Below are 24,815 nucleotides of genomic sequence, written 5' to 3' on the forward strand. Positions count from 1 at the left end.
TGCCAGCTCTTTGAGCACTCTAGGATGTAGGCCATCTGGACCTTCTGATTTGTAAGGGTTTAGATTTTTTAGTTTTTTGTAGACCATTTGTATTGTCAGTTCTATTTCTTCAAATTTGCCTGCGTCTAGTGGCTGACATTCCTCTTGACTTTCATCTTTGTCGCTATCTTTTGTGAAAGCTGTGGAAAACTGCTGATTTAGTAGGTTGGCTTTAGCTATTGGGTCACTGATTGTTAAATTTGTTTCTGAGGTTCTAAGATTGGGAATAACCGGTTGTTCTTTTCTTTTTGAGTTCAGGAAGTTCCAAAACGCCTTGGGGTTGATCTTTGAGTTTTCGGCTACTTTCCTCTCCTTTTCGCTTGCTTCTTGTCTAGTGGCTTTCCTGACTTTGTTGGCGATTCTGCGATATTTCTACGATTACTTTTGGTATCAGTCTGCTTGAGCGTCTCCCAGGCTTGCCGCTTGATTTTTATTAGGTCAAGGATCTCCCGTTTTAGAGGCGGTCGTTTAAATATTTTCACTATTGGTACATACTTCTTTGTGAGGTCTATGATTACGGATACAAACTTTCTGTACATGCCATCTACTAGATCTGTGTTATTTAGCATTTCAGTCCAGTTGAAAACTTCTAGCTCCGTTCGCATGGTATTGTAATCATCTTTTGAATACATCCACCTCTCTTTTTTTCTCATAGTTTCGCAACTTATAATCACCTCTAAGTAAATTGTCACCTCTGGTCCCATTTTCCAACCGGAGGACCTATAGTAAGTTCTTTTATTAGTTCCGTATTACTGCATAGGACTAGGTCCAGTAGTGTTGGCTTGTCGCTTCCTCGGATTCTTGTTGGTTTTTTAATAAGCTGTTCTAGGTAATTATCGTTCACTATCTTCAGAAATTCCCTCTGTGAGGGTGACCCGCTATGCTCTAGGAGGTGTGGAAGGTCCCAATCTATGTTAGGGTAATTGAAATCTCCAATTATGAGAGTTGGTTCTGTTAATCTTTGACATATAGCGTGAATATCTTTAAAGAGTACTTAATTGTAAGATATTATTGTAATTGGTAGAAGGGTGTAGCTCCTATTCATTCTGCTTGTTTGAAAGATGCGTTCTACCTTATTAAGATGTTGACGATTTGATCTTTGTGCATAATGATTTGCAGGATTTTGTACTTGGAAATGACGATGATTCCCTTTGAATACATTCGCAATTACAATAGAAACTTTAAAGCTATTTCGCAATAGTAATATATTTTCTGCCTTTGTATTTTAACAATTAAAGTGCTACTTTTTTATTTACTGTGTGCGTATTTTCAGAAATGCCAGGCATCATGGCTTTAAGAAAAAGAGCTACCTTGGATAAGCCGTTGAAAGGGGCCAAAGTCGTTGGCTGTACACACATAAATGCCCAAACTGCGGTAAGTTTATTTCAGTTTATTTTTATCGTGCCTAAAATCTGGTCTTGGTACACTCGTCTACTGAACACCTCGCTAAGAGTGACGCTATTCCAGTTCCAGTGATTACGCCCCCATGTGTCCTTTTTGTATTCTTACAAGATACCAGTGTTGTCACCAGTCTTTATATGTATGCACGAAAATATAATTGCCCAAAACTGTTTGTTAAGCTTATCTCAAAGGTATATCAGTATGGCAATGTAGATAAAGCTTATAAAAGGTAATTCAACATACATTACCTTGTCGATCCTCCTTTTGAGAACAGCTTACCAAAGAAGTTATCGGTAATTATCTAGAAGTAACGGCAGCAATACAGTTTCTGGTATGTATGGAGTTCCAGCATTAAAAAGATTCGTTGTACACAGAGAAGTCTAGAGCAGGGTAAACTCTTCTGTGACTTGTTTGTGACGTGCAATAAATACGTCTAATAAACATTATTTTCAACAGCTGCTATATGCAGTGCCTCATGTACTGGAGTTGCCTTACCTGATTAATTGCTGACCCAGATATGTGCTTGTTGGCCCAGAAAAAATACCAACAACATCAAGCTGACACCACAGCCACACTAAAAAAACAAGTCTTTCCACGTTTAGAATCGTCAAAAATACGTTGGAAGACGAATTCATAGTCATTTATTTTTCTAATGTCTGTAAGGAACTTCATTAAGGTATTTGTGATCTGAATATTGTCATCTAAGCCCTCAAATCCAAAATGAATATGCTTTATTGTCGGGGAGGTATTTTTTGTATGAGAAATACGTACGTATTCCACCTCTAAAGCTGTTGCACCTCAGAATAATGTGTTCCTAGTCCTCTTTTTTTATTATGAGTTATGTGGCTTGTGGAAGCTTTGTTGAATGTTCTAGCTCTGTTGCTGCTAGTTACTTTAGAACTCTCACCTCTTGTCTGCAGATATGAGGGCATAGGTAACCAAAGATTCAACTTCTGGAGGTGTGCTAAAACAATTCAAAAAGTTTCTTTCTTGTACTCTGTTTTTCAATTCTATGAAGGTATACCCAAGGAGTGACAAAGAGGCTCGTGCTTAGCATTAATCTACTTTTGAAAATAGAATGTATTTTGTACCTGGTAAAAGCAATGTATATAAAGAAAAGTCCGATTAGTTTCCCTAAAAGGGGATAAACTCCTTCAAAGAAGTAATCAGATCTAAATAACAATCTTGCCAAAGAATTCGCCTCACCTTAGCACCCTATGCTATTTTGTTGCCTCTTTCAATAATAAAATCCTCCATCTTTGATCTGTTATACGACGATCACTCTCGGATTTTTTTTTTCATTTTTTTTTGGAGGTGATCTTTTAAAAATGTTGTTCAGAAAAAGCTGGCGAGATCTTCTATGAACGGGAAATTTTCATCTAGTGTCTATTTTAAGTGACCAAAGAGTGTGTATCCCTACTAAGTGCTTTATACCCTAGTTTTGTACCGAATAACAATATTTTTACCCAAATGCGTCTAGTGGGATCTCGGTAAAAATCACAAGATATCGAATCAACCCAAGATTATCTGGAACCCTCATTATTTTGTCTCAGAATCTAAGTTACCTTTGCGTTGGCGATCTTTGTGCCCAACCATTGAACTGGAGTCCATACCAAATGAAAGAGGCCCATAATTTGAAAGCATAGTTTGAGGTGCTATAGATTGGTATTAATTAAAAAAAAACAAAGTTTTTCCGCCGGAAGTAAAGAGCGAAGTTGAAACTTAAAACAAACAGAAATTATTACTTCACAGCCTATCTAACATATATCAACAAAACTAATGCAAATAAATCAATTCGTGATATTTCCCTATGTTTGTAACATTACAGAAAATTAGCTCTTTACTGAAAACACAAAAGCCAAGTATAAAAAAGAAGAATATTGATTTAAGAGTCAAAAGTAAATACGTAGCCTCAAAACAACAAACGAATCTATAACGCTTTTCATAGTCCTACAGCGGCTGTGGCATCACTAACTTACTGCGTTCACTTAAAATTATCTTCAAGATCTAGGCAAGAACATAATAAATTTAAATACATTACTCCATGAAAAACAATGGGCTAACTTTTCAAGTAACACCTTAGTCTCACCTAGCGTTAATCGAAATGATGAACAGATAAACGGTAATATGAACTTTGCAAATTCAGCAATTTCTCTCTATAAAACGAAGTATTTTAAGTTGTGATAATAAGTCTAAAGCGAGTTTGCAGACGCTTTGTGCTTGTCTGCAAAACGATCATAGAATACCCTTTTCAAATTCAGAGCGAAAGTCAATCATTGAAGTGAGCTAATTTCGGAGGAGTAGCTCAAATTCGAACGAAAAAAATAAATAAAGCAACAATCTTTACCGCACCAAAACTCCTATATTGTTTTGTCTTTTTCAGTAAAGTGCTAATTTTCTGTAATGTTACAAATAGGCCTATAGGGAAATATCACCAGTTGATTTATTTGCATTAGTTTTATTGATATATGTTAGATAGGCTGTGAAGTAATAATTTTTATTCGCTTTAACTTTCAACTTTGCTCTTTACTTCTCTCGGAAAACCTTTGTTAATTTAGATTAATCTATCCTCGTTTTTTTTTATTAATATTTAATTTAGAAACAACAGTGCTATGACCTCTTTTATTTATACGGAATAATTTCTGTTCGTTTTAGGTTTTAATATTGGTCCTTAGATTCAGTTGAAGACTATTTTTTTTTATATAATCTCTAATCACCTCCAATCTAGGGGAGATACGACAGCTCAACCCTTATTAAGGAGTAGAACTAAGGAGCCTTACAAGAATTGAAGGAAAATATAAGTTTAGAGTGAAAAAAAAAAATCAAAAAATAGTGTTGTTTCTTTTTGTAAAAAAGAAATTAAAAAAGAAAAAATAGATCTTTAATCCTTTGTTTAAAAAAATTAAATTTAGTAGCATTTTAGAAAGAAACTCCAGGTGAGTAGCTACGACACAAAAGGTTAACTAAGCGGACAGGTTTATGTATCGACATACTTGCGGAAAATTTTGCTAGCTCAACAGAAATGTGCCTTTGGACTTAGGATTTATTTGACCCCTCTCTTATAAATAAAAAGCCACTCATTACTCAGAAATTAATGGAAATTTCAAAAAAAGATAACTTCTTGTGTAGGTAAGATATATGGTATTATAAACGAAGTTTGTTTTCATTTCAAAAATTTTGGGAAGAATTTTCCTAAAGAACTGTTTTCATTTGTCTTATTTCCTCTTTGGATGCACAATCTTACGTATGGAGAAAATATTACGGTGGAATTGTCAAGTAAATAATTTGAATAATTAAGTATAACAATAAGTAATCCTTCTTTTAATATACAACTTTGAGTGGTTCCACAATCACATGGTTACACTTCTCCAACCACTAAGTAGCAGGGGATTGGGGTCAGGGGCGTAATTTGCTATGGGGCAGAGGGGTCAACTTTCCCTCCCAGACCTCAGTTTTACTCCAGACCCCAGTTTACCTCCCCCTCCCTCCTAGCTGAAATTAAGTTTCTCCAAAAATGTTGTCAAAACTAAGATAAGCGTGCATAATTCAAGCGTTCACTAAAACAGGGCATTTTTCTTTAGTCCATGTTTACCTTTTTTATTACTCGTTTTTCGGTTTTCTCTATCATTTTCACTTAATTTGGGAAAATTGGCTCCAACGATGACCCCTCCCCCACTCCACAGGATTTTAACAAAATTACGCCACTCGTTGAGGTATAGATTTAGTGATCTACTCTGAATGTCGTTGCAAACCATGGACTGAATGACTTCTATCCCCTTTTGAATCAAAATGCTTGACCAAATAATTTCCTGGGACATATGAAAAAAAAAAAAAAATTGTGCATCACATTTACAAAAACAGTGAAATAATCTGAAAATGGTAGTACAGAAGGGAGAAAACCATAAAAAAAAGAAAGAAAAAAAAGAAAAAAAAGCAAGCAGCAGTCGAGTGCAAGCCACTCTAATTCGAAGTCGAACGCTTTACCAACAGAACCACCTCTTATAATCTATATTGATGTATTAGTGGTTGTACCTTAATTGCGTTGCTTATTAAGGGGGACTGGAGAAGGAACATACGGCAGGTGTTCTTAAAAACCTCCGGTTAAGGCTTTTGGACCATAATTATTACAATGATGATATCGTTTTGTACTTCCAAGCTTTTCTACTTAAGAAGTGACATCAAAAGTGTTTATAGTGCTATATTACACTTACGAATGGTAGAATTGATAAACAGCACTTAGATATGATAAATAGCTTTCAAATGAGCCATTAAACTTCACTCTAAAAAGTACTGGTAGCCCATTAGCCCAAGCTTTTCCACTTGAGATATGGCACCAAAAGTGCCGTTTTTAGTGCCATTTGGAGCTAGCTTATGGTAGAATTTATAGGAAGGACGTAGAAAGGGGTGTAATGTGTTATGGGGCAGGGGGCAACTGCCTCCTCCACACCCAAGTCTGCCCACTCCCCCCCCCCCGACCTCATTTTGCCATCCCAGCAGAAATTTAGTTTCTGTGAAAAATCTTGCCAAAACTTTGATAAGCCTGCATAATTCAAGTATCCATAAAAACAGGTCAGTTTCCTTTAGTATATCTTTGCCTCTATGGTAATATATGGCTCATTTTTTCAGTTTTCACTATCATTTCACTTGATTTTGGAAAATTGGCTCCAACTTTGCCCCCCCCCTCCAGGATTTGGACGAAATTGTGCCACTGGACGTAGATATGAGCAATATCTTTTATATGAGCTATTAAAAGTCTGTTGAGATACCTGCAATACCAATACGCCCAATAACAATAGGCTCATACCGATGCGCGCAATATAAATACGTCCGATACCGATACAATGTGCAGCCCTTTCCCCAGGGATTATGGAGGGTCATATCATCACCAAAACCATAAACAGTCTACCTTTGGACTAGGTTGAACAAAATGGCTATCTCAAAGTTGGGATTGGATGACTCTGGGGGGGGGGGGCTAGGTACCCTCCAATCCTTTTGGTCACTTAAAACGGGTACTAAAAATATAATTTTCGTTCAAAGGAGCTATTATACCTCTCTCTATGATGTTCTGGCCACCCCCTAGCCCTGCTAGAAAAAAAAAAAAAAAAAAAAAACGGGAGACAGATCAGTGTTACCCATTAAAAAAAGTTATTTTTCTTGTTGTTCAAGGAAGGGGACTGTAATTTCCCTTTACAAGGTTTTAAACCATACTGATTCCAGCAATACAATTTTCATTTTGATTTGACGCCATTTTCGAGGGGTTTCAGTTTTTTTTTGTGAAATCACAGTAGAGGAGGGGGTGCTACTCCGGGACGAACCACGTGGTTTATGGTTTTCTCAGTGAGAATGAAAAAACAGGAATTTTCTCACTTGGAAAAACAGGAATTTTGTCACATGTATGGTTGTTTTCATGGATGGTTATGTGTGTTGTTCGATTTATTTGATGTTTTTCTCGGATGTCAACATCAAATTATGGATGTTTAATGGATTTTGTCAGTGAGAATTTGAAAAACATGAATTTTCTCACATTTATGTCTGTTTTCATGGATGTTTAATGGTTTTTGTCAGTGAGAATTTGAAAAACAGGGACTTTGTCACATTTATGTATGTCAACAGCAATTCATGTCTGTTTAACGGTTTTCTCACTGAGAATGAAAAAACAGGAATTTTCTCACTTGGAAAACCATAAACCACGTGGTGCTGTCACGAGTCAGAACACCTGTGCTGTCGACCTCAATTCACCTATCGTGAATCAATAATTCCCCTTAGAAACAACAAATTAATTTCCCTTTCTTGACAGATCAATCAATCAATGACATCATCTGTCAGACTTTAAAAATTTTCGCATAGAAACATTTCTCCAGGAATAGATCCAGGTCATTAATGTCTTTGCCTCGGGAACAGTTCTACTGGTCGAACTCCAAAGGATATTAATAACCAAAGGCCATGGAAACAATTAGGCAAGAAACATCTTAGCGATGAATTGTTTTAGCGTGCGAGAAGGTTTCCTATTAATTTGAAATGCGTTAGCACAAAGATGCCAATAACAAAGGAACACGCTGAATTTGCGTTTAGGGATTATTTGGGCGAAACGGTTTTATCCATTTTATGGGATTATTTCGGCGAAACCGTTAGAGACATTTTGAAAGAAGATTTTAGAAATGGTTTTAGAAGAGGTTTTGAGTGTGGTCGTTATAATACACAAGTTCCATTTGAACAGTGTTGTGAGGTCCTCTACCCCAACCACAAAGGGTTCCGATCCCCCCCCACAACCCCGAAGGAAGCCCCCGGTACTCAAAGGCCCCCCAAGCTCCCCTAGAGCCCCCACCCCCCAAACGCCCACCACAGACCCACAAAGACCCACCACAGGGCCTCAAAGGGCCCCCCGACCCCCCAACGGGACCCCGGACCCCCAAGGGCCCCCCCAGACCCACAACGGCCATCCCCGTGCCACCCAAAGTCCCATCGAGCTCCCAAAGGACCAACGGGGTCCCAAAGGCCATCCACCGGTCCCCAAATGTCACCCAGACACCCAAAGGCCCTCCCTGTGCCCCAAAGGCCCTCCCTGTGCCCCAAAGGCCCTCTCCCGGCCCCCCTCCTCCTCCCACCTCCTCCTCCTCCCTCCTCCTCATCCTCCCTCCTCCTCCTCCCTCCTCCTCCTCCTCCCACCTCCTCCCTCCTCCTCCTCATCCCACCTCCTCCCACCTCCTCCCTCCTCCTCCTCCCTCTTTCTCCTCCTCCCCTCTCCTCCCCCCCCCATTCCCTCCCCATTTTTTTATACTTTTTTTGTGCATTGAGACACAGAACGACCCCCATGCCCCCGCCCCCTCCCCCTCCAAAGGTCTGATTTTTTCAAAGTTCATTTTGAATTTCTTTCATTGAAATGCAAGAGTTGGAATATTTCAGTAGCGTTCGGTTGTGGTTTAACTTGTCACAGTTACATTTTCTTGATTTTTCAAAGTTCATTTTGAATTTCTTTCGTTGAAAAGCAAGAGTTGGAATATTTCAGTATTGTTTTGATGAGGTTTAGCTTGTCACAGTTACATTTACTTAATTTTTCAAAGATAATTTTGAAATACTGAAGTTGAAATGAACTAGTAGTACTATTTAACAAGTGGTTTGTTGAGGTTTACCATGTCACAGTTACATTCAATTAATTTTTCAAAGTTAATTTTGAATTTCTTTCTTTGAAATGCAAGAGTTGGAATATTTCACTAGTGTTTGGTTGTGGTTTACCATGTCACAGTTACATTCACTTAATTTTTCAAAGTTCATTTTGAATTTCTTTCATTGAAATGCAAGAGTTGGAATATTTCACTAGTGTTTGGTTGCAGTTTACCTTGTCACAGTTACATTTTCATGATTTTTCAAAGTTCATTTTGAATTTCTTTCGATGAAATGCAAGAGTTGGAATATTTCAGTAGTGTGTGGTCGTGGTTTACCTTGTCACAGTTACATTCTCTTAATTTTTCAAAGTTCATTTTGAATTTCTTTCGTTGAAATGCAAGAGTTGGAATATTTCAGTAGTGTTTGGTTGAGGTTTACCTTGTCACAGTTACATTCAATTAATTTTAAAAGTTCATTTTGAATTTCTTTCGTTGAAATGCAAGAGTTGGAATATTTCACTAGTGTTTGGTTGTGGTTTACCATGTCACATTTAAATTTTCCTGATTTTTAAAAGTTTATTTTGAATTTATTTAATTGAAATTCAAGAGTTTGAATATTTAACTAGTGTTTGGTTGTGGTTTACCATGTCACAGTTACATTTTCCTGATTTTTTCAAAGTTTATTTTGAATTTATTTCATTGAAATGCAAGAGTTGGAATATTTCAGTAGCGTGTGGTTGCGGTTTAACTTGTCACAGTTACATTTTCATAATTCTTCAAAGTTAATTTTGAATTTCATTCGTCGAAAAGCAAGAGTTGGAATATTTCAGTAGTGTGAGGTTGTGGTTTAACGTGTCAAAGTTACATTTTCTAGATTTTTAAAAGTTATTTTTGAATTTCATTCGTTGAAATTCAAGAGTTGGAATATTTCAGTAGTGTTTGTTTGTGTTTTACCTTGTCAGAGCTACATTTTCCTGATTATTCAAAGTTCTTTTTGAATTTCATTCGTTGAAATGAACGAGTTGAAATATTTCAGTAGTGTTTGGTTGTGGTTTACCTTGTCATAGCTACATTTTCTTGATTCTTCAAAGTTCATTTTGAATTTCTTTCGTTGAAATGCAAGAGTTGGAATATTTCAGTAGTGTTTGGTTGTGGTTTACCTTGTCATAGCTACATTTTCATGATTCTTCAAAGTTCATTTTGAATTTCTTTCGTTGAAATGCAAGAGTTGGAATATTTCAGTAGTGTTTGATTGTGGTTTACCTTATCATAGTTACATTTTCTTGATTTTTCAAAGTTCATTTTGAATTTCTTTCGTTGAAATGCAAGAGATGGAATATTTCAGTAGAGTTTGGTTGTGGTTTAAATTGTCACAGTTACATTTTCTTAATTTTTCAAAGTTAATTTTGAATTTCTTTCTTCGAAATGCAAGAGTTGGAATATTTCAGTAGTGTTTGGTTGTGGTTTACCTTGTCAAAGCTACATTTTCTTGATTATTCAAAGTTCATTTTGAATTTCTTTCTTTGAAATGCACGAGTAGTAATATTTCAGTAGTGTGATGTTGTGGTTTACCTAGTAACAGTTACATTATCTTGATTTTTAAAAGTTCATTTTTAATTTCTTTCTTTGAAATTCAAGAGTTGGAATATTTCAGTAGTGTTTGGTTGTGGTTTACCTTGTCACAGTTACATTTTCTTGATTATTCAAAGTTCTTTTTGAATTTCTTTCTTCGAAATTCAAGAGTTGGAATATTTCACTAGTGTTTGGTTGTGATTTACCTTGTCATAGCTACATTTTCATGATTTTTCAAAGTTCATTTTGAATTTCTTTCGTTGAAATGAAAGAGTTGGAATATTTAAGTATTGTTTGGTTGTGGTTTAAATTGTCAAAGTTAAATTTTCTTTATTATTCAAAGTTCATTTTTAATTTCTTTCGTTGAAATGCAAGATTTTGAATATTTCATTTGTTTTTGATTTTTGTTTACCGTATCATTTTTACTTTTTCTTGATTTTTCAAAGTTCATTTTGAATTTCTTTCGTTGAAATGCAAGAGATGGAATATTTCAGTCGCGTTGGGTTGTGGTTTACCTTGTCACAGTTACATTTTCTTGCTTTTTCAAAGTTCATTTTGATTTTCATTCGTCGAAATGCAAGAGTTGGAATATTTCAGTAGTGTTTGGTTCTGGTTTACCTTGTCAAAGCTACATTTTCTTGATTTTTGAATGTTCATTTTGAATTTCTTTCGTTGAAATGCAAGAGTTGGAATATTTCAGAAGTGTTTGGGTGTGGTTTACCTTGTCACAGTTACATTTTCTTGATTTTTCAAAAAGCAAGAGCTGGAATATTTCAGTAGTGTTTGCTTGTGTTTTACCTTTTAACTTTTAATTTTCCTTTAATTTAAAAAGTTCATTTTTATTTTTTTCGTTTAAATGCAAAAGCTTAAATATGTCAGTAGTGTTTGCTTGTGGTTTACCCTGTCACAGTTACATTTTCTTGATTTTTCAAAGTTCATTTTGAATTTCTTTCATTGAAATAAAAGAGTTGTAATATTTCAAAAGTGTTTGGTTGTGGTTTCCATTGTCACAATTACATTTTCTTGATTTTTCAAAGTTCATTTTGAATTTCTTTCGTTGAAATACAAGAGTTGGAATATTTCAGTAGTGTGTTATTGTAGTTTACCCTGTCACAGTTACATTTTCTTGATTTTTCATTGTTAATTTTTAATTTATTTCGTTTTAATTGAAGATTTGGAATATTTAAGTAGTGTTTTTTCGTGGTTTACCTTGTCACAGTTACATTTTCGTGATTTTTCAAAGTTCATTTGAATTTCTTTCGTTGAAATGCAAGAGTTGGAATATTTCAGTAGTGTTTGGTCGTGGTTTACCTTGTCACAGTTACATTTTCTTGATTTTTTCAAAGCTCATTTCGAATTTCTTTCATTGAAAAGCAAGAGTTGGAATATTTCAGTAGTGTTTGGTCGTGGTTTACCTTGTCACAGTTACAGTTTCGTGATTTTTTAAAGTTCATTTTAATTTATTTACTTTAAATTCAAGAGTTGGAATAATTAAGTTGTTTTTGGTTGAGGTATAAATGTTAACAGTTACAAATTATATTTTTTTAAAATATAAATTAGAATTTATTTAGTTTAATTGATATATGTTTTCTTTTTATTGTTTTGATGGTTTTTTTTTACACTTTCACATTTAAAAATTCATTATTATTATATTTTCATATTTATTTTATTTATTATAAATTAAAGAGTTTGAATATTTCTTTAGTTTTTTGTTGTTGTTTACCTTTTCACAGTTACATTTTCTTGATTTTTCAAAGTTCATTTTGAATTTCTTTCGTTGAAATGCAAGAGTTAGAATATTTTAGTAGTGTATGGTTATGGTATACCTTGTCACAGTCACATTTTCCTGATTTTTCAATGTTCATTTTGAATTTCTTTCATTGAAATGCAAGAGTTAGAATATTTCAGTAGTGTTTGGCTATAGTATACCTTGTCACAGTTACATTTTCTTGATTTCTCAAAGTTTATTTTGAATTTCTTTCATTGAAATGCAAGAGTTGGAATATTTCAGTAGTGTTTGGTTGTGCTTTACCCTGTCACAGTTACATTTTCTTGATTTTTCAAAGTTCATTTTGAATTTCTTTCTTTGAAATGCAAGAGTTGGAATATTTCAGTCCTGTTTGGTTGTGGTTTAACTTGTCACAGTTACATTTTCTTGATTTTTCAAAGCTAATTTTTAATGTAGTTATTTGACATTATTTTTGGTTTATTTTTAATTATTTGTTTTGTTATTTTTTACTTTTCACTGATAAAATTTATAGATTTTACATATTTCTTTTTTAATTTCTTTAATTGTAATGAACGAGTTGGAATATTTCAGTAGTGTTTGGTCGTGGTTTACCATGTCACAGATACATATTCTTGATTTTTCAAAGTTCATTTTGAATTTCTTTCTTTGAAATTCAAGAGTTGGAATATTTCAGTAGAGTTTGGTTGTGGTTTTACTTGTCACAGTTACATTTTCTTGATTTTTCAAAGTTCATTTTGAATTTCTATCGTTGAAATGCAAGAGTTGGATTATTTCAGTAGTGTGTGGTTGTGGTTTAACTTGTCAAAGTTACATTTTCTTGATTTTTCAAAGTTCATTTTGAATTTCTTTCGTTGAAATGCAAGAGTTGGAATATTTCAGTAGTGTTTGGTTGTGATTTAACTTGTCAAAGTTACATTTTCTTGATTTTTCAAGTTCATTTTGAATTTCTTTCGTTGAAAAGCTAGAGTTGGAATATTTCAGTAGTGTTTTCTTGTGGTTTACCTTGTCACAATTACATTTTCTTGATTTTTTCAAAGTTCATTTGAATTTCTTTCGTTGAAATGCAAGAGTTGGAATATTTCAGTAGTGTCTGGTTATGGTTTACCTTGTCACAGTTACATTTTCATGATTTTTTCAAATTTCATTTTTAATTTCTTTCGTTGAAATGCAAGAATTGGATTATTTCAGAAGTGTATGGTTACGGTTTACATTGTCAAAGTTACATTCTCTTGATTTTTCAAAGTTCATTTTGAATTTCTTTCATTGAAATGCACGAGTTGGATTATTTCAGAAGTGTTTGGTCGTGATTTACCATGTCAAAGTTACAGTTTCTTGATTTTTCAAAGTTCATTTTGAATTTCTTTCTTTGAAATGCAAGAGTTGTAATATTTCAGTAGTGTTTTGTCGTGGTTTACCTTGTCACAGTTACATTTTCTTGATTTTTCACAGCTCATTTTGAATTTCTTTCGTTGAAAAGCAAGAGTTGGAATATTTCAGTAGTGTTTGCTTATGGTTTACCTTGTCACACTTACATTTTCTTGATTTTTCAAAGCTCATTTGAATTTCTTTCGTTGAAAAGCAGGAGATGGAATATTTCAGTAGTGTTTGGTTATGGTTTACCTTGTCACATTTACATTTTCTTGATTTTTCAAAGTTCATTTTGAATTTCTTTCGTTGAAGTGCAAGAGTTGGAATATTTAAGTAGTGTTTGGTTATGGTTTACCTTGTCACAGTTACATTTTCTTGATTTTTCAAAGTCATGTTGAATTTATTTCGTTGAAATGCAAGAGTTGGAGTATTTCAGTAGTGTTTGGTTGTCGTTTACCATGTCACAGTTACATTTTCTTGATTTTTCAAAGTTCATTGTGAATTTATTTCTTTTAAATGCCAGTTTTTGAATTTTTCAGTTGTTTGTTGGTTTTGTTTTCCGTGTAACATTTTATTATTCTTGTAGTTTCAATTTTATTTTTTATTTTATATAGTTGAATTGCAAGTTTTGGAATATTTCACTAGTGTATGTTTGAGGTTTACCTTGTCACATGTACACACATGTATACACATGTACACACATGTGCTTATCATGAGTGCTCATGATAAGTTAACCTAACCTTTTCCGGTGAGTATGGTTAGGTTAGACTAGATTCAGTTAGGTTAGATTAGACTAGGTTAGGTTAGCCTACGTACGCTTCACTTAGGTTAGCTTAGGTTAGGTGAGAGACAGGCAAAAAGTTAGGTGTATGATTAGGTTAGGTTAGGTTAGATTAGGCTAGGTTAGGTTAAGTTAGGTTAGGCTAGGTTAGCCTACGTACGCGCGCGTACGTAGGCCAACCTAGCCTAACCTACCTTAACCTAACCTAGCCTAACCTAACCTAACCTAACCTAATCATACACCTAACTTTTCGCCTGTCTCTCGCCTAACCTAAGCTAACCTAAGTGAAGCGTACATTGGATAACCTAACCTAACTTAACATAACGTGTGGGTGTGTATGTGTGTGTGTATGTGTGTGTGTCTGTTTGTGTGTATGTGTGTGTGTATGTGTGTGTGTGTGTATGTGTGTATTCATGTGTGTGTGTATGTGTGTGTTTGTATTTTTGTGTGTATTTGTGTGTTTTTGTGTTTGTATGGGTTTGTGTGCATGCGTATGTGTTTATTTGCTTGTGTGTGTCTGTCTGTGTGTGTGTGTATGTGTGTGTGTGTGAATAAGGGAGAACATGTGTGTGTGTGTATCTTTGTCTTTATGTGTGTGTGTCTGTCTGTGTTTAATTTTTTGTTTATATGTGTTTGTTTATATGTGTGTGTATGTGTGTGTGTATGTGTGTGTGTGTATGTGTGTGTGTTTGTGTGTGTGTCTGTCTGTGTGTATGTTTGTATGTGTGTGAGTGCGTGTGTGTGTGTGTGTGTGTGTGTGTTTGTGTATAAGTCTGTGTGTGTGTATTAGTGTATGTTTGTTTTTGTGTGTGTGTTTGTTTCTGTGTGTGTGTTTGTGTGTGTTTTTGTGTGTGTGTATATATGTGTGTGTCTGTGTGTGTGTGTGTGTGTGTGTGTAAGTTTTTGTGTGTGTGTAAGTTTTGGCGTGTGTATGTTATTTTTTGTGTGTGTGTGTGTGTAAGTTTTCGTGTGTGTGTGTTATTTTTTGTGTGTGAGTGTAATTTTTTGCGCGTGTGTGTAAGTTTTTGTGTGAATGTTAGTTTTTATGTGAATGTAAGTTTTCGTGTGAATATGTAGGTTTTTGTGTTCGTGTGCTTATTTGTTTTTGTGTGTTTGTTTTTTTGTGTGTGTTTGTTTTTGTGTGTGTGTTTGTTTTGGCGTGTGTGTGTGTGAGTTTTCGTGTGTGTGTGTGTGTGTAAGTTTTGTGTGTGTGTGTGTTTGTGTGTGTGTAATTTTTTGTGTGAATGTAAGTTTTTGTTTGAATGTAAGTTTTAGTGTGAATGTGTATTTTTTTTTGTTTGTGTTTGTGTGTGTGTGTTTGTATGTTTTTTATTTTGTTTGTGTATGTGTGTGTGTTAGTTTTTGCGTGTGTGTGTAAGTTTTCGCGTGTGTGTGTGTGTAAGTTTTCGTGTGCATGTGTAAGTTTGTGTGTGTGTGTAAGTTTTTGGGTGTGTGTGTAAGTTTTCTTTTGTGTATTTTTAATTTTTTAGATTGTGTTTGTGTATGATTTTGTGCTTGTGTGTGTTAGTTTTTTTGTGTTAATTTGTAAGTTTTTGTGTGTGTGTGTGTGTGTATGTGTGTTTAATTTTTTGTGTGTGTGTATGTTTTGGCGTGTGTGTGTGAGTTTTGGTGTGTTTGTGTGTGTAAGTTTTGTGTGTGTGTGTGTAAGTTTTTGTGTGCATTTAAGTTTTTGTGCGCATGTAAGTTTTCGTGTGCATGTGTAAGTTTTTGTGTGCTTCCCAAATCATAATTTTCTGAAAGGACACACCTATGAAAGGCTAAGAAATCTAGCTTAGAAAAGTCAAAATTAGCAAATTAACCATCCCAAATCATAGGTTTCAGTCAACACACACCTACGAATGGCTATGAAATCCTGCTCAGAAAAGTCAAAAAATATCAGCCCACACACCCCCAAATCAGAGGTTTCAGACATCACACACCTAAGAAAGACTAAGAAATCAGTGTATGAAAAGACTGAAATAGCAACTTGCATCTCCCAAATCAGAGGTTTCAGAAAGCACTCATCTATGAACGGCTAAGAAACCAAGCTCATAAAAGACAAAAATAGCATATAAGTCATCCCCAACTATATGTTTCAGACAACAAACACTTATGACAGGCTCAGAAATCCAGCTCAGAAAAGTCAACAGTAGCAATCCACACACTCAAACTAAGATGTTTCAGACAAGAAATAACTATTAAATACTAATAGCGACCACACATACCGTCCATAAAGAGCCCACCAACCCACATAACTCAGATTTTTCAGACACCACACACCTCGATCAACCCACGTCTCCTCACGCGCCTCCGCAACACCACTCTCTTAACCGACTCACTTTTTACACCCGCCGACGACGGCCCCAGGTACGTTAAATCTTTCTTATGACGTCCTCCCACCCCAGACGGGGACGACCTGCTTTCCGTTTAGCCCTAGATGGTTGGCCGAAAAGAACAATCTTCGGCAATCTGTCATCCTTCCTCCGCACAACATGCCCTAACCACCTCAACCATTCTTTCATTATAGACCTAGAAAGCGGTATTGAACCACATTTTTCGTATAGCCTATTGTTTGAAATACGGTCAGTCAGCCGGGTACCCAGAACAATCCTTAAGCACTTTCTCTGGAAAACATCTAGCAAATCTTCATCCGCTTTTCGGAGCGTCCATGCTTCAGAGCCATATTTGACCACTGTCATCACTGTAGCTTCTAAGATTCTAATCTTGGTTTGCAGACTTATCTTCCTATTCTTTCATACTTTTTTTAACTGTGAAAAAACACTCTGAGCCTTGGCTATTCTATTTTTAACATCTTCACTGCTCCCACCATCTTTACCCCAAAAACATAAGAATATGTAAATTTGTTACGTAAGTTAATTCGTAAGTTAATTCTCACAAAAAGAAATAGCATTTTGCTAAATTCTTTCCTTTAATATTTCCAGCTAACAGCGATCACTTACTTGTGTCAATCTTTAATGAAAATGCCGCTCTGGTTTTGACAATACATTTCCGCAGGGTTAAAATTAGTTTGGCACCCTCTTTCCGGGTTTGTTTACAAACGCAGCAGCCAAATGGACTATTCTTCTGTCAAATTAAAACACTGAGGCAATTGTAATAATTAGGCGCAGACGCATTGCGCTATTTTGGTGAAGAGAAACAGATTATTTTCAAGCCTTCAATAAAGTTTCTTTTATATTACCAGGCGTGAATCCATGAGTTTTGTTGTGGTGAGGGGGTTAGCGCTTTTATTAGAAATATAAAAGATAATTGCTTATTCATCATTTAGTTATTTTAGCCATAACATTTGAATAAAAGCTAGTAAGATATGCCTTTCGCTTGAATAAAAGCTAGTTAGATCGGCCTTTCTCTTTAATAAAAAGCCGGCTTACCGCTCTGAGAGCGATGTCTCACCTGCCCTCACGTGGGTGCCGGGCGGGGCGCAAGCCTCACGGACGTGTTCTGGGGCGTGGGGAGACATCTTGTATTAGAAATAGAAAATATTAGTTCTTATTAATAATATAGTTATTTTATCCAAAACATTTGAATAAAATCTAGTAAGATATGACTTTAGCTTGAATAAAAGCTAGTAAGATATGACTTTCGCTTGAATAAAAGCTAGTAATATATGACTTTCGCTTGAATAAAAAGCATGATTAACTCTATGAGAGAGATGGCTTAATTTTCCTAAATTTGGGGCCGGGAGGGAGCGTGAATCCAGGATTTTTGCTGGGGAGGGGGGTTAGCGCTTTTATGAGAAATAGAAAAGATTATTGCTTCTTAATCATTTAGTGATTTTAGCTATAACATTTTAATAAAATCTAGTAAGATATGACTGTCTATTGAATAAAAGCTAGTAAGATATGCATTTATATTTAATAAAAATCATTATTAAATATATTAGATGGATGGCTTAATTTTCATAAATTTGGGGCCGGGAGGGGAGCGTGAATCCAGGATTTTTAACTTTGATATGCAAGGCTAGAAAGAAAAGTCTGTAGGAGTTGCATGAAGCTTATATTATGCGTAAATTGAATAGCATTTTTAACCTATGTTTGCGAAATATAGACCTACAGGTCGATGGGTTAACGATCTAATTTAAAGCATATAGACTGGAACATTTAAATGGTAAAAATAGAAACAATTATTTCTATCCTATTGCTATAGACTACTGATTGTCTAATAAAAACGCTTGATTTCTAAGTCAACTATATTTCTCGCGAAATTTTTACTTTCTTAGTGATAAAGTAAACAAAATTATGTTTAATAACTTTCTTTCTGTAAAAAGGGGAGAAATTATTTTGATTTTTCTTCTCTTCTTTAAGGCAAATTATGAAGAATTTGCGGACCCTATGTCTGACGCAAATAGCGAAGAATGCGTGCCCCCTCCTTCCAAGAAGACGAGGGCCAATAATGCGCCCCATGCCATGCAATATGATCGCTGGCCGAAGCCCCCCAGCTCCACACTACCTGCCCAAGTGCAGCCACCTACGCAAGCCACTCTTAATCGAGCCACAATGCGGTCTGACCAAACACTAAAAAGAGAGTGGGTGAATAGCTTCAATGCCGAAGCCTCACCTACACAAGCTTTTTCAAGGGGCTCAGAAGCTACCCCGGCTGCACAAGTCACAGCTCATGTACAAGAAAGTACCGTCGGCCCCGCCCCCCGCCCCCCGACGTGACCGGTGCCGTCACGCCAAGCAGTAGGCCAACCATGGGCGCCGGGGGCCCGTTGGGTGTTGGGGGGGCTTTGCGGACCGGGAGCTTCCTTCGGGGTTGGGGTAGGAGAAGTGGGACCCTTTGGGGTTGGGTTCGAGGACCTCACAACACTGTTCAAATGAAACATGTGTATTATAACGACCACACTCAAAACCTCCTCCAAAATATCTTCAAAATCTTCTTTTAAAATGTCTCTATCTGTTTCGCCGAAATAGTTCCATAACCTGTCTAAAACGGTTTCGCCCAAATAATCCCTAAACGTAAATTCAGCGTGTTCCTTTGTTATTGGCATCTCTGTGCTAATGCATTTCAAATTAATATGAAACCTTCTCGCGCGCGAAAACAATTCATCGCTTAGATGTTTCGTGCCTAAGTGTGTCACTGTACTTTTGTTATTAATATCCTTTGGAGTTCGAACAGGAGAACTGTTCACGAGGCAAAGACATTAATGATTTTGTATCTCTTCCTGGAGAAATGTTTCTCGGTGAAAATTTTTAAAGTCTGACAGATGATATCATTGATTGATTGATCTGTCAAGAAAGGAAAATTAATTTGTTGTTTCTAAGGGGAATTATTGATTCACGATAGGTGAATTGAGGTCGACAGCACAGGTGTTCTGACTCGTGACAGCACCACGTGGTTTATGGTTTTCCAAGTGAGAAAGTTCCTGTTTTTCAAATTCTCACTGACAAAAACCATAAAAACATAAAAAAATGTGACAAAATTCCTGTTTTTCAAATTCTCACTGACAAAAACCATGAAAACTACAATAAATTTAACAAAATTCATGGTTTTTCAAGAGAGAAAATTCCTGTTTTTTCATTCTCAGTGATAAAAACATAAAAAAGACATGAATTGCTGTTGACATCCATAAATGTGACAAAGTTCCTGTTTTTTCAAATTCTCACTGACCAAAAACATTAAACATCCAAGAAAACATACAAAAATTTTATAAAATTCATGTTTTTCAAATTCTCACTGACAAAAACAATAAAACATCCATAATTTGATGTTGACATCCGAGAAAAACATCAAATAAATTGACCCACACACATAACCGTCCCAGAAAACAACCATAAATGTGAGAAAATTCCTGTTTTTCCAAGTGAGAAAATTCCTGTTTTTTCATTCTCACTGACAAAACCATAAACCACGTGGTACTGTTTGCACTGGTACCCCCCATTCTACTAATCACATGGCAATTTTTTTCACTAGGTAGTTTTTTTCTAAACGCGTTTTTAAATTTTTGGTTACTATGGGCTGTGGTTCGCTCCTTACTAGGTTGCAGCTACCGCTGCAACCATGATAAGATGCTATTCTGCAATAGCTGCATATAAAGGACAGAGGGAATGGGGAATCATCCCCCAGATAAAAATTCCTTTTATAGGACCGACAAATTTGGTCTGAAGAATAAACGTACATCCGTTAAACCCCCCCCCCTCCTTTCATAATGGTCAAAACCATATTAGAGCGGTAAGAACAGCATATATAACATTGCTGCTAAGCGGAAGCTTGAGTAACACAGATCTATAAGCTTACAGTATGTCCTATAATCTTATATGCACTTGCTGTTTCTGTCTATTTTTTTAAAGCTGCAGTTAATGAAGCTGGCTGTCATAATTTTTATTGTCATAATTCATAGACATAATTTCTGGACCTTTCAACTACGTTGAACAGAATGGTTATCTTAAATTTTGATTAGATGTGTTTTGGGATATGGTCGGCGGGAGAGGGGGGCTACTTGCCCTCCAATCACTTGACTATTAAAAAGGGCACTAGCCATTTCAATTTCCAATCGAATGATTCCTTTTTGAATTTTCTACGACAACCCTTTCAATAAAAAAAAACCTTATATGCTCCCAGAGCATAACTTACAACCCTCGCCCTGAGGGCTGTGGGGGAAGTGTCATCCTTAAAAACATAATTTCCGGACTTTTTAACTACGTCGAAGAAAATAGCTATCTCAAAATTTTGATTGGATGTGTTTGGGGAGGGTGTTAGAGGGTGTTAGTTATCCTCCAATCACTTTCGACTATTAAAAAGGGCACAATCCCTTCTAATTTCCAATCGAAGGAGCCCTTTTTGAAGTTTCTACAACATCACTATCTATAAAAACTTTATATGCCCCCAGGGCATAACGTACAACCCTTGCCCCGAGAGCTCTGAGGGGGTTATCATCTTCAAAGACCTTTTTTCTATAACTTTTAACTACGTTTATCAAAATGGCTATCTAAAAATTTTGATTGGATTTGTTTGGGGAAAAGGTGGGCGTGAGAGGGGGGTTGGTTGCCCTCAAATGACTTTCGACTATTAAAAAGGGCACTAGCCCTTTGAATTTCCAATCGAATGAGCCCTTTTTCAATTTTCCACGACAAAGCTTTCAATAAAAACCTTATATGCCCCCAGGGCATAACTTACAACCCTTACCCTGAGGGCTGTGGGGGGAGTGTCATCCTCAAAGATGTAATTTCTGTACCTTTCAACTACTTTGAACAAAATGGTTATCTCAAAATTTGATTGGATGTGTTTGGATAAAGGGTGGGCGTGGAAGGGGTGTTAGTTGCCTTCCAGTCACTTTTGACTATTAAACAGGGCTCTAGCCATTTCAATTTCCAATCAAATGAGTCCTTTTTCAAGTTTCTACGATAAAGCTTTCAATAAAAAACCTAATTTGCCCCCAGGGCATAACTTGTAACCCTTGCCCTGAGGGCTCTGGGGGGTTTTCATCTTCAAAGACCTAATTTCCAAAACTCAACTACGTTGAACAAAATGGCTATCTCAAAATTTTTATTAGATGTGTTTTGGGAGAAGGTGGGTGTAAGAGGGAGGGGGTTGGTTGCCCTCCAATTAAAAGGGACTATTAAAAAGGGCACTAGCCCTTTGAATTTCCTATCGAATGAGCCTTTTTTGAAGTTTCTACGACAACGCTGTCTATAAAAAATCTTATATGTCCCCCAGGGCATAACTTACAACCCTTGCCCTGAGGGCTGTGGGGGAGTGTCCTCCTCAAAAACATAATTTCTATCTGGAAATCAACTACGCTGAACAAAATGGCTATCTCAAAGTTTTGATTGAATGTGTTTGGGAAATTGGTGGGTGTTGAAGGAGTCTTAGTTACCTACCAATCACTTTCGACTATTAAAAATAGCACTAGCCATTCCAATATTCTGTCGAATGAGCCTTTTTCGAAGATTCTACGACAACTCCTTCAATACGAAATGCCCTGGTGTAAATAAAAAATAAAGAAAGCTACGTACAGTTTATCCCCCTGCTTATTTATAAACTTATCGACTAACATAAAGGTCGATATTGTTTGTGTTTTTGGTACCAATCTGAGGGGTAGGGGGTATACTCAGGCTAATAGGTGTTTTCTGTAAAACAAATTATACATAAGATACTAATATAATTGTAGACTTGCAGATAAATATCTTCAGCCAGATATAGAAGTTAACGTAAATTATTTTGATCCCAAATATGTATTTTGAATGGTAATTAGTGGTCAGGGTCTTTGAAGTAAAAGCCAATGGTCTGTTTTTCTCCCAGCCGAAGGTCATGTGCAGTCATCCTGACTTCATCTCTGAAATTAAATCCATCAAGAGAGTTGATGGTAATTTGTCCCATGGGAATTTATTTTCCTGATCTTATTTGGAGTGCCCGCTTCGGTAGAATTCAGTTCTTCTGGGAGTAATTATTCTCTCCAAAAGGGCTCTTTGGTCCAGCTCGATTATTCAAGTCTTGCATTAGAATTGTACTTGGTCTATTTCAAGTATTTTGTTCTAATTTACTCCATTTGCCCCGTTGTATTGGTTCTAGAATTTTTTTATTTGTTCTGTTTAAATAAGGATAAATCCTGGTACCCTATAATAGTTGTGGCATGCGCCGCAACCTAGTAATTGACGAAATCTAGCCCATAGTAATTGAAAATCTAAAAACCTGTTTTATACAAAGACAAACCTGTCAAGTGAGGAAGAATCTCCATTTGAAGCTGATTCAGGAATGGCAACTATCGTTTCGATTAATTTTAATGGTAAAAGTTCATTGCAGAAACAAATTTGAATTTCGAAAATAGCCTGTAATCCCACAAAAATGGTGTAAAATCGAATGGAAATTGCATTTCTCTCCATAGCCGAAAACCCCATGCAGGTGAATTACAGTCCCCCATCTATAGCAACAAGTAAAATCACTTTTTCGCAGGGGAAGCATTGATGTGTCTCCTTTTTTTTATAAATAATGTTTTTAGCCATTTAATAATTTTCAGTAGTAATGAAATTATTTTTTTTTAAATTCAGAAATTCAGGAATCTTGAAATTGAAAGAGGCCCTCAATGTCGTAAGCTAACTTTTCCTGAATATGTCCTTTATTGTAATTTTTGTATTGTTAAATTTTGTATTATAGTTGAAACTGTTTGCGAATGATCTACTGTTCATTGATGTATTTTCAATATAAAGCTGTGCTTTACAAACGATTATTTTTTGTCATTAATTCTGTTAAGTTTTCGTCGTTTTTGTTCTTCTTTTGTGTTTTTTCTTTTCCCTAGTTTCCTCTTTACGCTACTTTATGTCACTTGAAGACTGATTGAAATAAATTTGTGGAGCTCTTAAAAATATCCAAGAAAAATACTACGCATAACCAAATAAAATATTTTAATCTCAATGAACTCAACACTAAATGAAAAGACTGGGGGGAAAAAACGCAGAAAATAGGCAAATTAAATGAAAATTTCAAGGACGTTGTAAAAGAGTATAAATTCTGAGTCTATGTCTAATATAGGATATCCCACATGTCACTAATTTGAACTTGACCTGCTACTCTATTTAGGTCAAAATTATTTTTCTTATTTCTGTTGTCTCCTTAGAATTTTGCTTCCAGCATTTTGGATCAACTACTAAGATTCTGACTTGGTCAAATAGGAGATAATCAGTAGGGTTTCAGAGTTATATTGTATTCAATTAAAGATTTTTTCTTCCACTCACAATTTTTATTGTTTTCCATATCTTGAATCATTAGGCACGAATACTGCGTCCATTTTAATGAAAGTCTTTATTGATTTGTTTTAAGTATTTGGGCATTAGAAAGCGACACGGAAATGAATTTGTTGTTTTTCTGATCTAAATAACCTTTAATGCTGGGAAAGTATACCGACAGTTCGAACAGCAGCTTTGCTGAACTGGGAAACGTAAATTATTATCTAGTAATGGTCTTTATTATCTTTCCGCTTAAAAGCCAGCGAAAATAAAATTAAACATGTCAAACTTTCGATCAAAACAATTGAAGAATTAGTACACAGTTCTGTTTCCTTAAAATGTTCCTTTTATTTTATTTTACACTTTGTTTTCACGAAGAAAAAAAATATGAGATTATGAAATTAAAATGTTTGGTGTATATTTGTATCCGATTCTTTGCTGTCATGATTAAAAGTTCTACCTGTTCTTATGTTTTCTTTTCCTCTTTTTTTTTTTAATTTACTTCTTGAAATGTTACAAGATGATGTTAATTGAACTGCAAAAGCAGCCAATTGTATAACCATGTGAATTTAGTTTGATAATAAGGTGAAGTTTCAAAGGGGGCATTTAGAGGGACTGGTCCCCTTAGATGTTTCTGAAATTAAAAATGTCCCCAAAAAGAGAAATCCCAAAAAATTAGTAAAAATGGAGTTTTACTGCAGTCTTATAAAAGATCTTCCCAACAAGCCCCCCCCCCCTCCCAAGAAAAACTCAACTGGTGAATCGGCTCCACATTGGACATCTGAAGTGTGAACACCTTTCGTGAGTGGAATCGACCGGATAAAACAGGTTGACCCCTAGTTCCTGCTATCAATTCGTATATTAGGCTTTATCACTTTGACGAATCATCAAAGGCCTAATAGTGCTTTGTCTTAACAGCCCATATTTGGGAGGTTTCCAAGCTTCGAGGTAGAGCTGTAGAATTTTGATAACGGTATATTTTTTGTGTTGATAAAACCATAATGTAGCGTTGTAAAAAGGTGTACAGTATACAGGTATTATAAGGAGACCCAACAGGCCCTAAACATAAGTAACTAGAACTCATATTCTAATTTTACTTCTAATAACTCATTGTAGCCCCA

At 35.6% G+C, this 24,815-nt stretch overlaps 1 protein-coding gene across 1 annotated transcript in view; it reads left to right on the top strand.

The window, feature by feature from the left end:
* LOC148942887 (S-adenosylhomocysteine hydrolase-like protein 1) overlaps positions 1-24,815 on the top strand; it is a 159,830-nt gene that overhangs the window by 74,702 nt on the left and 60,313 nt on the right. Inside the window, 1 exon segment of the mRNA XM_089102386.1 lies at positions 1,313-1,413. Coding sequence (XP_088958512.1) covers positions 1,313-1,413 — 101 coding nt within the window.

This window comes from Artemia sp. Qi Xiang Cuo, chromosome 16 (genome assembly GCF_049724085.1).
Source record: "Artemia sp. Qi Xiang Cuo chromosome 16, ASM4972408v1, whole genome shotgun sequence".
Classification (NCBI taxonomy): domain Eukaryota; kingdom Metazoa; phylum Arthropoda; class Branchiopoda; order Anostraca; family Artemiidae; genus Artemia; species Artemia sp. Qi Xiang Cuo.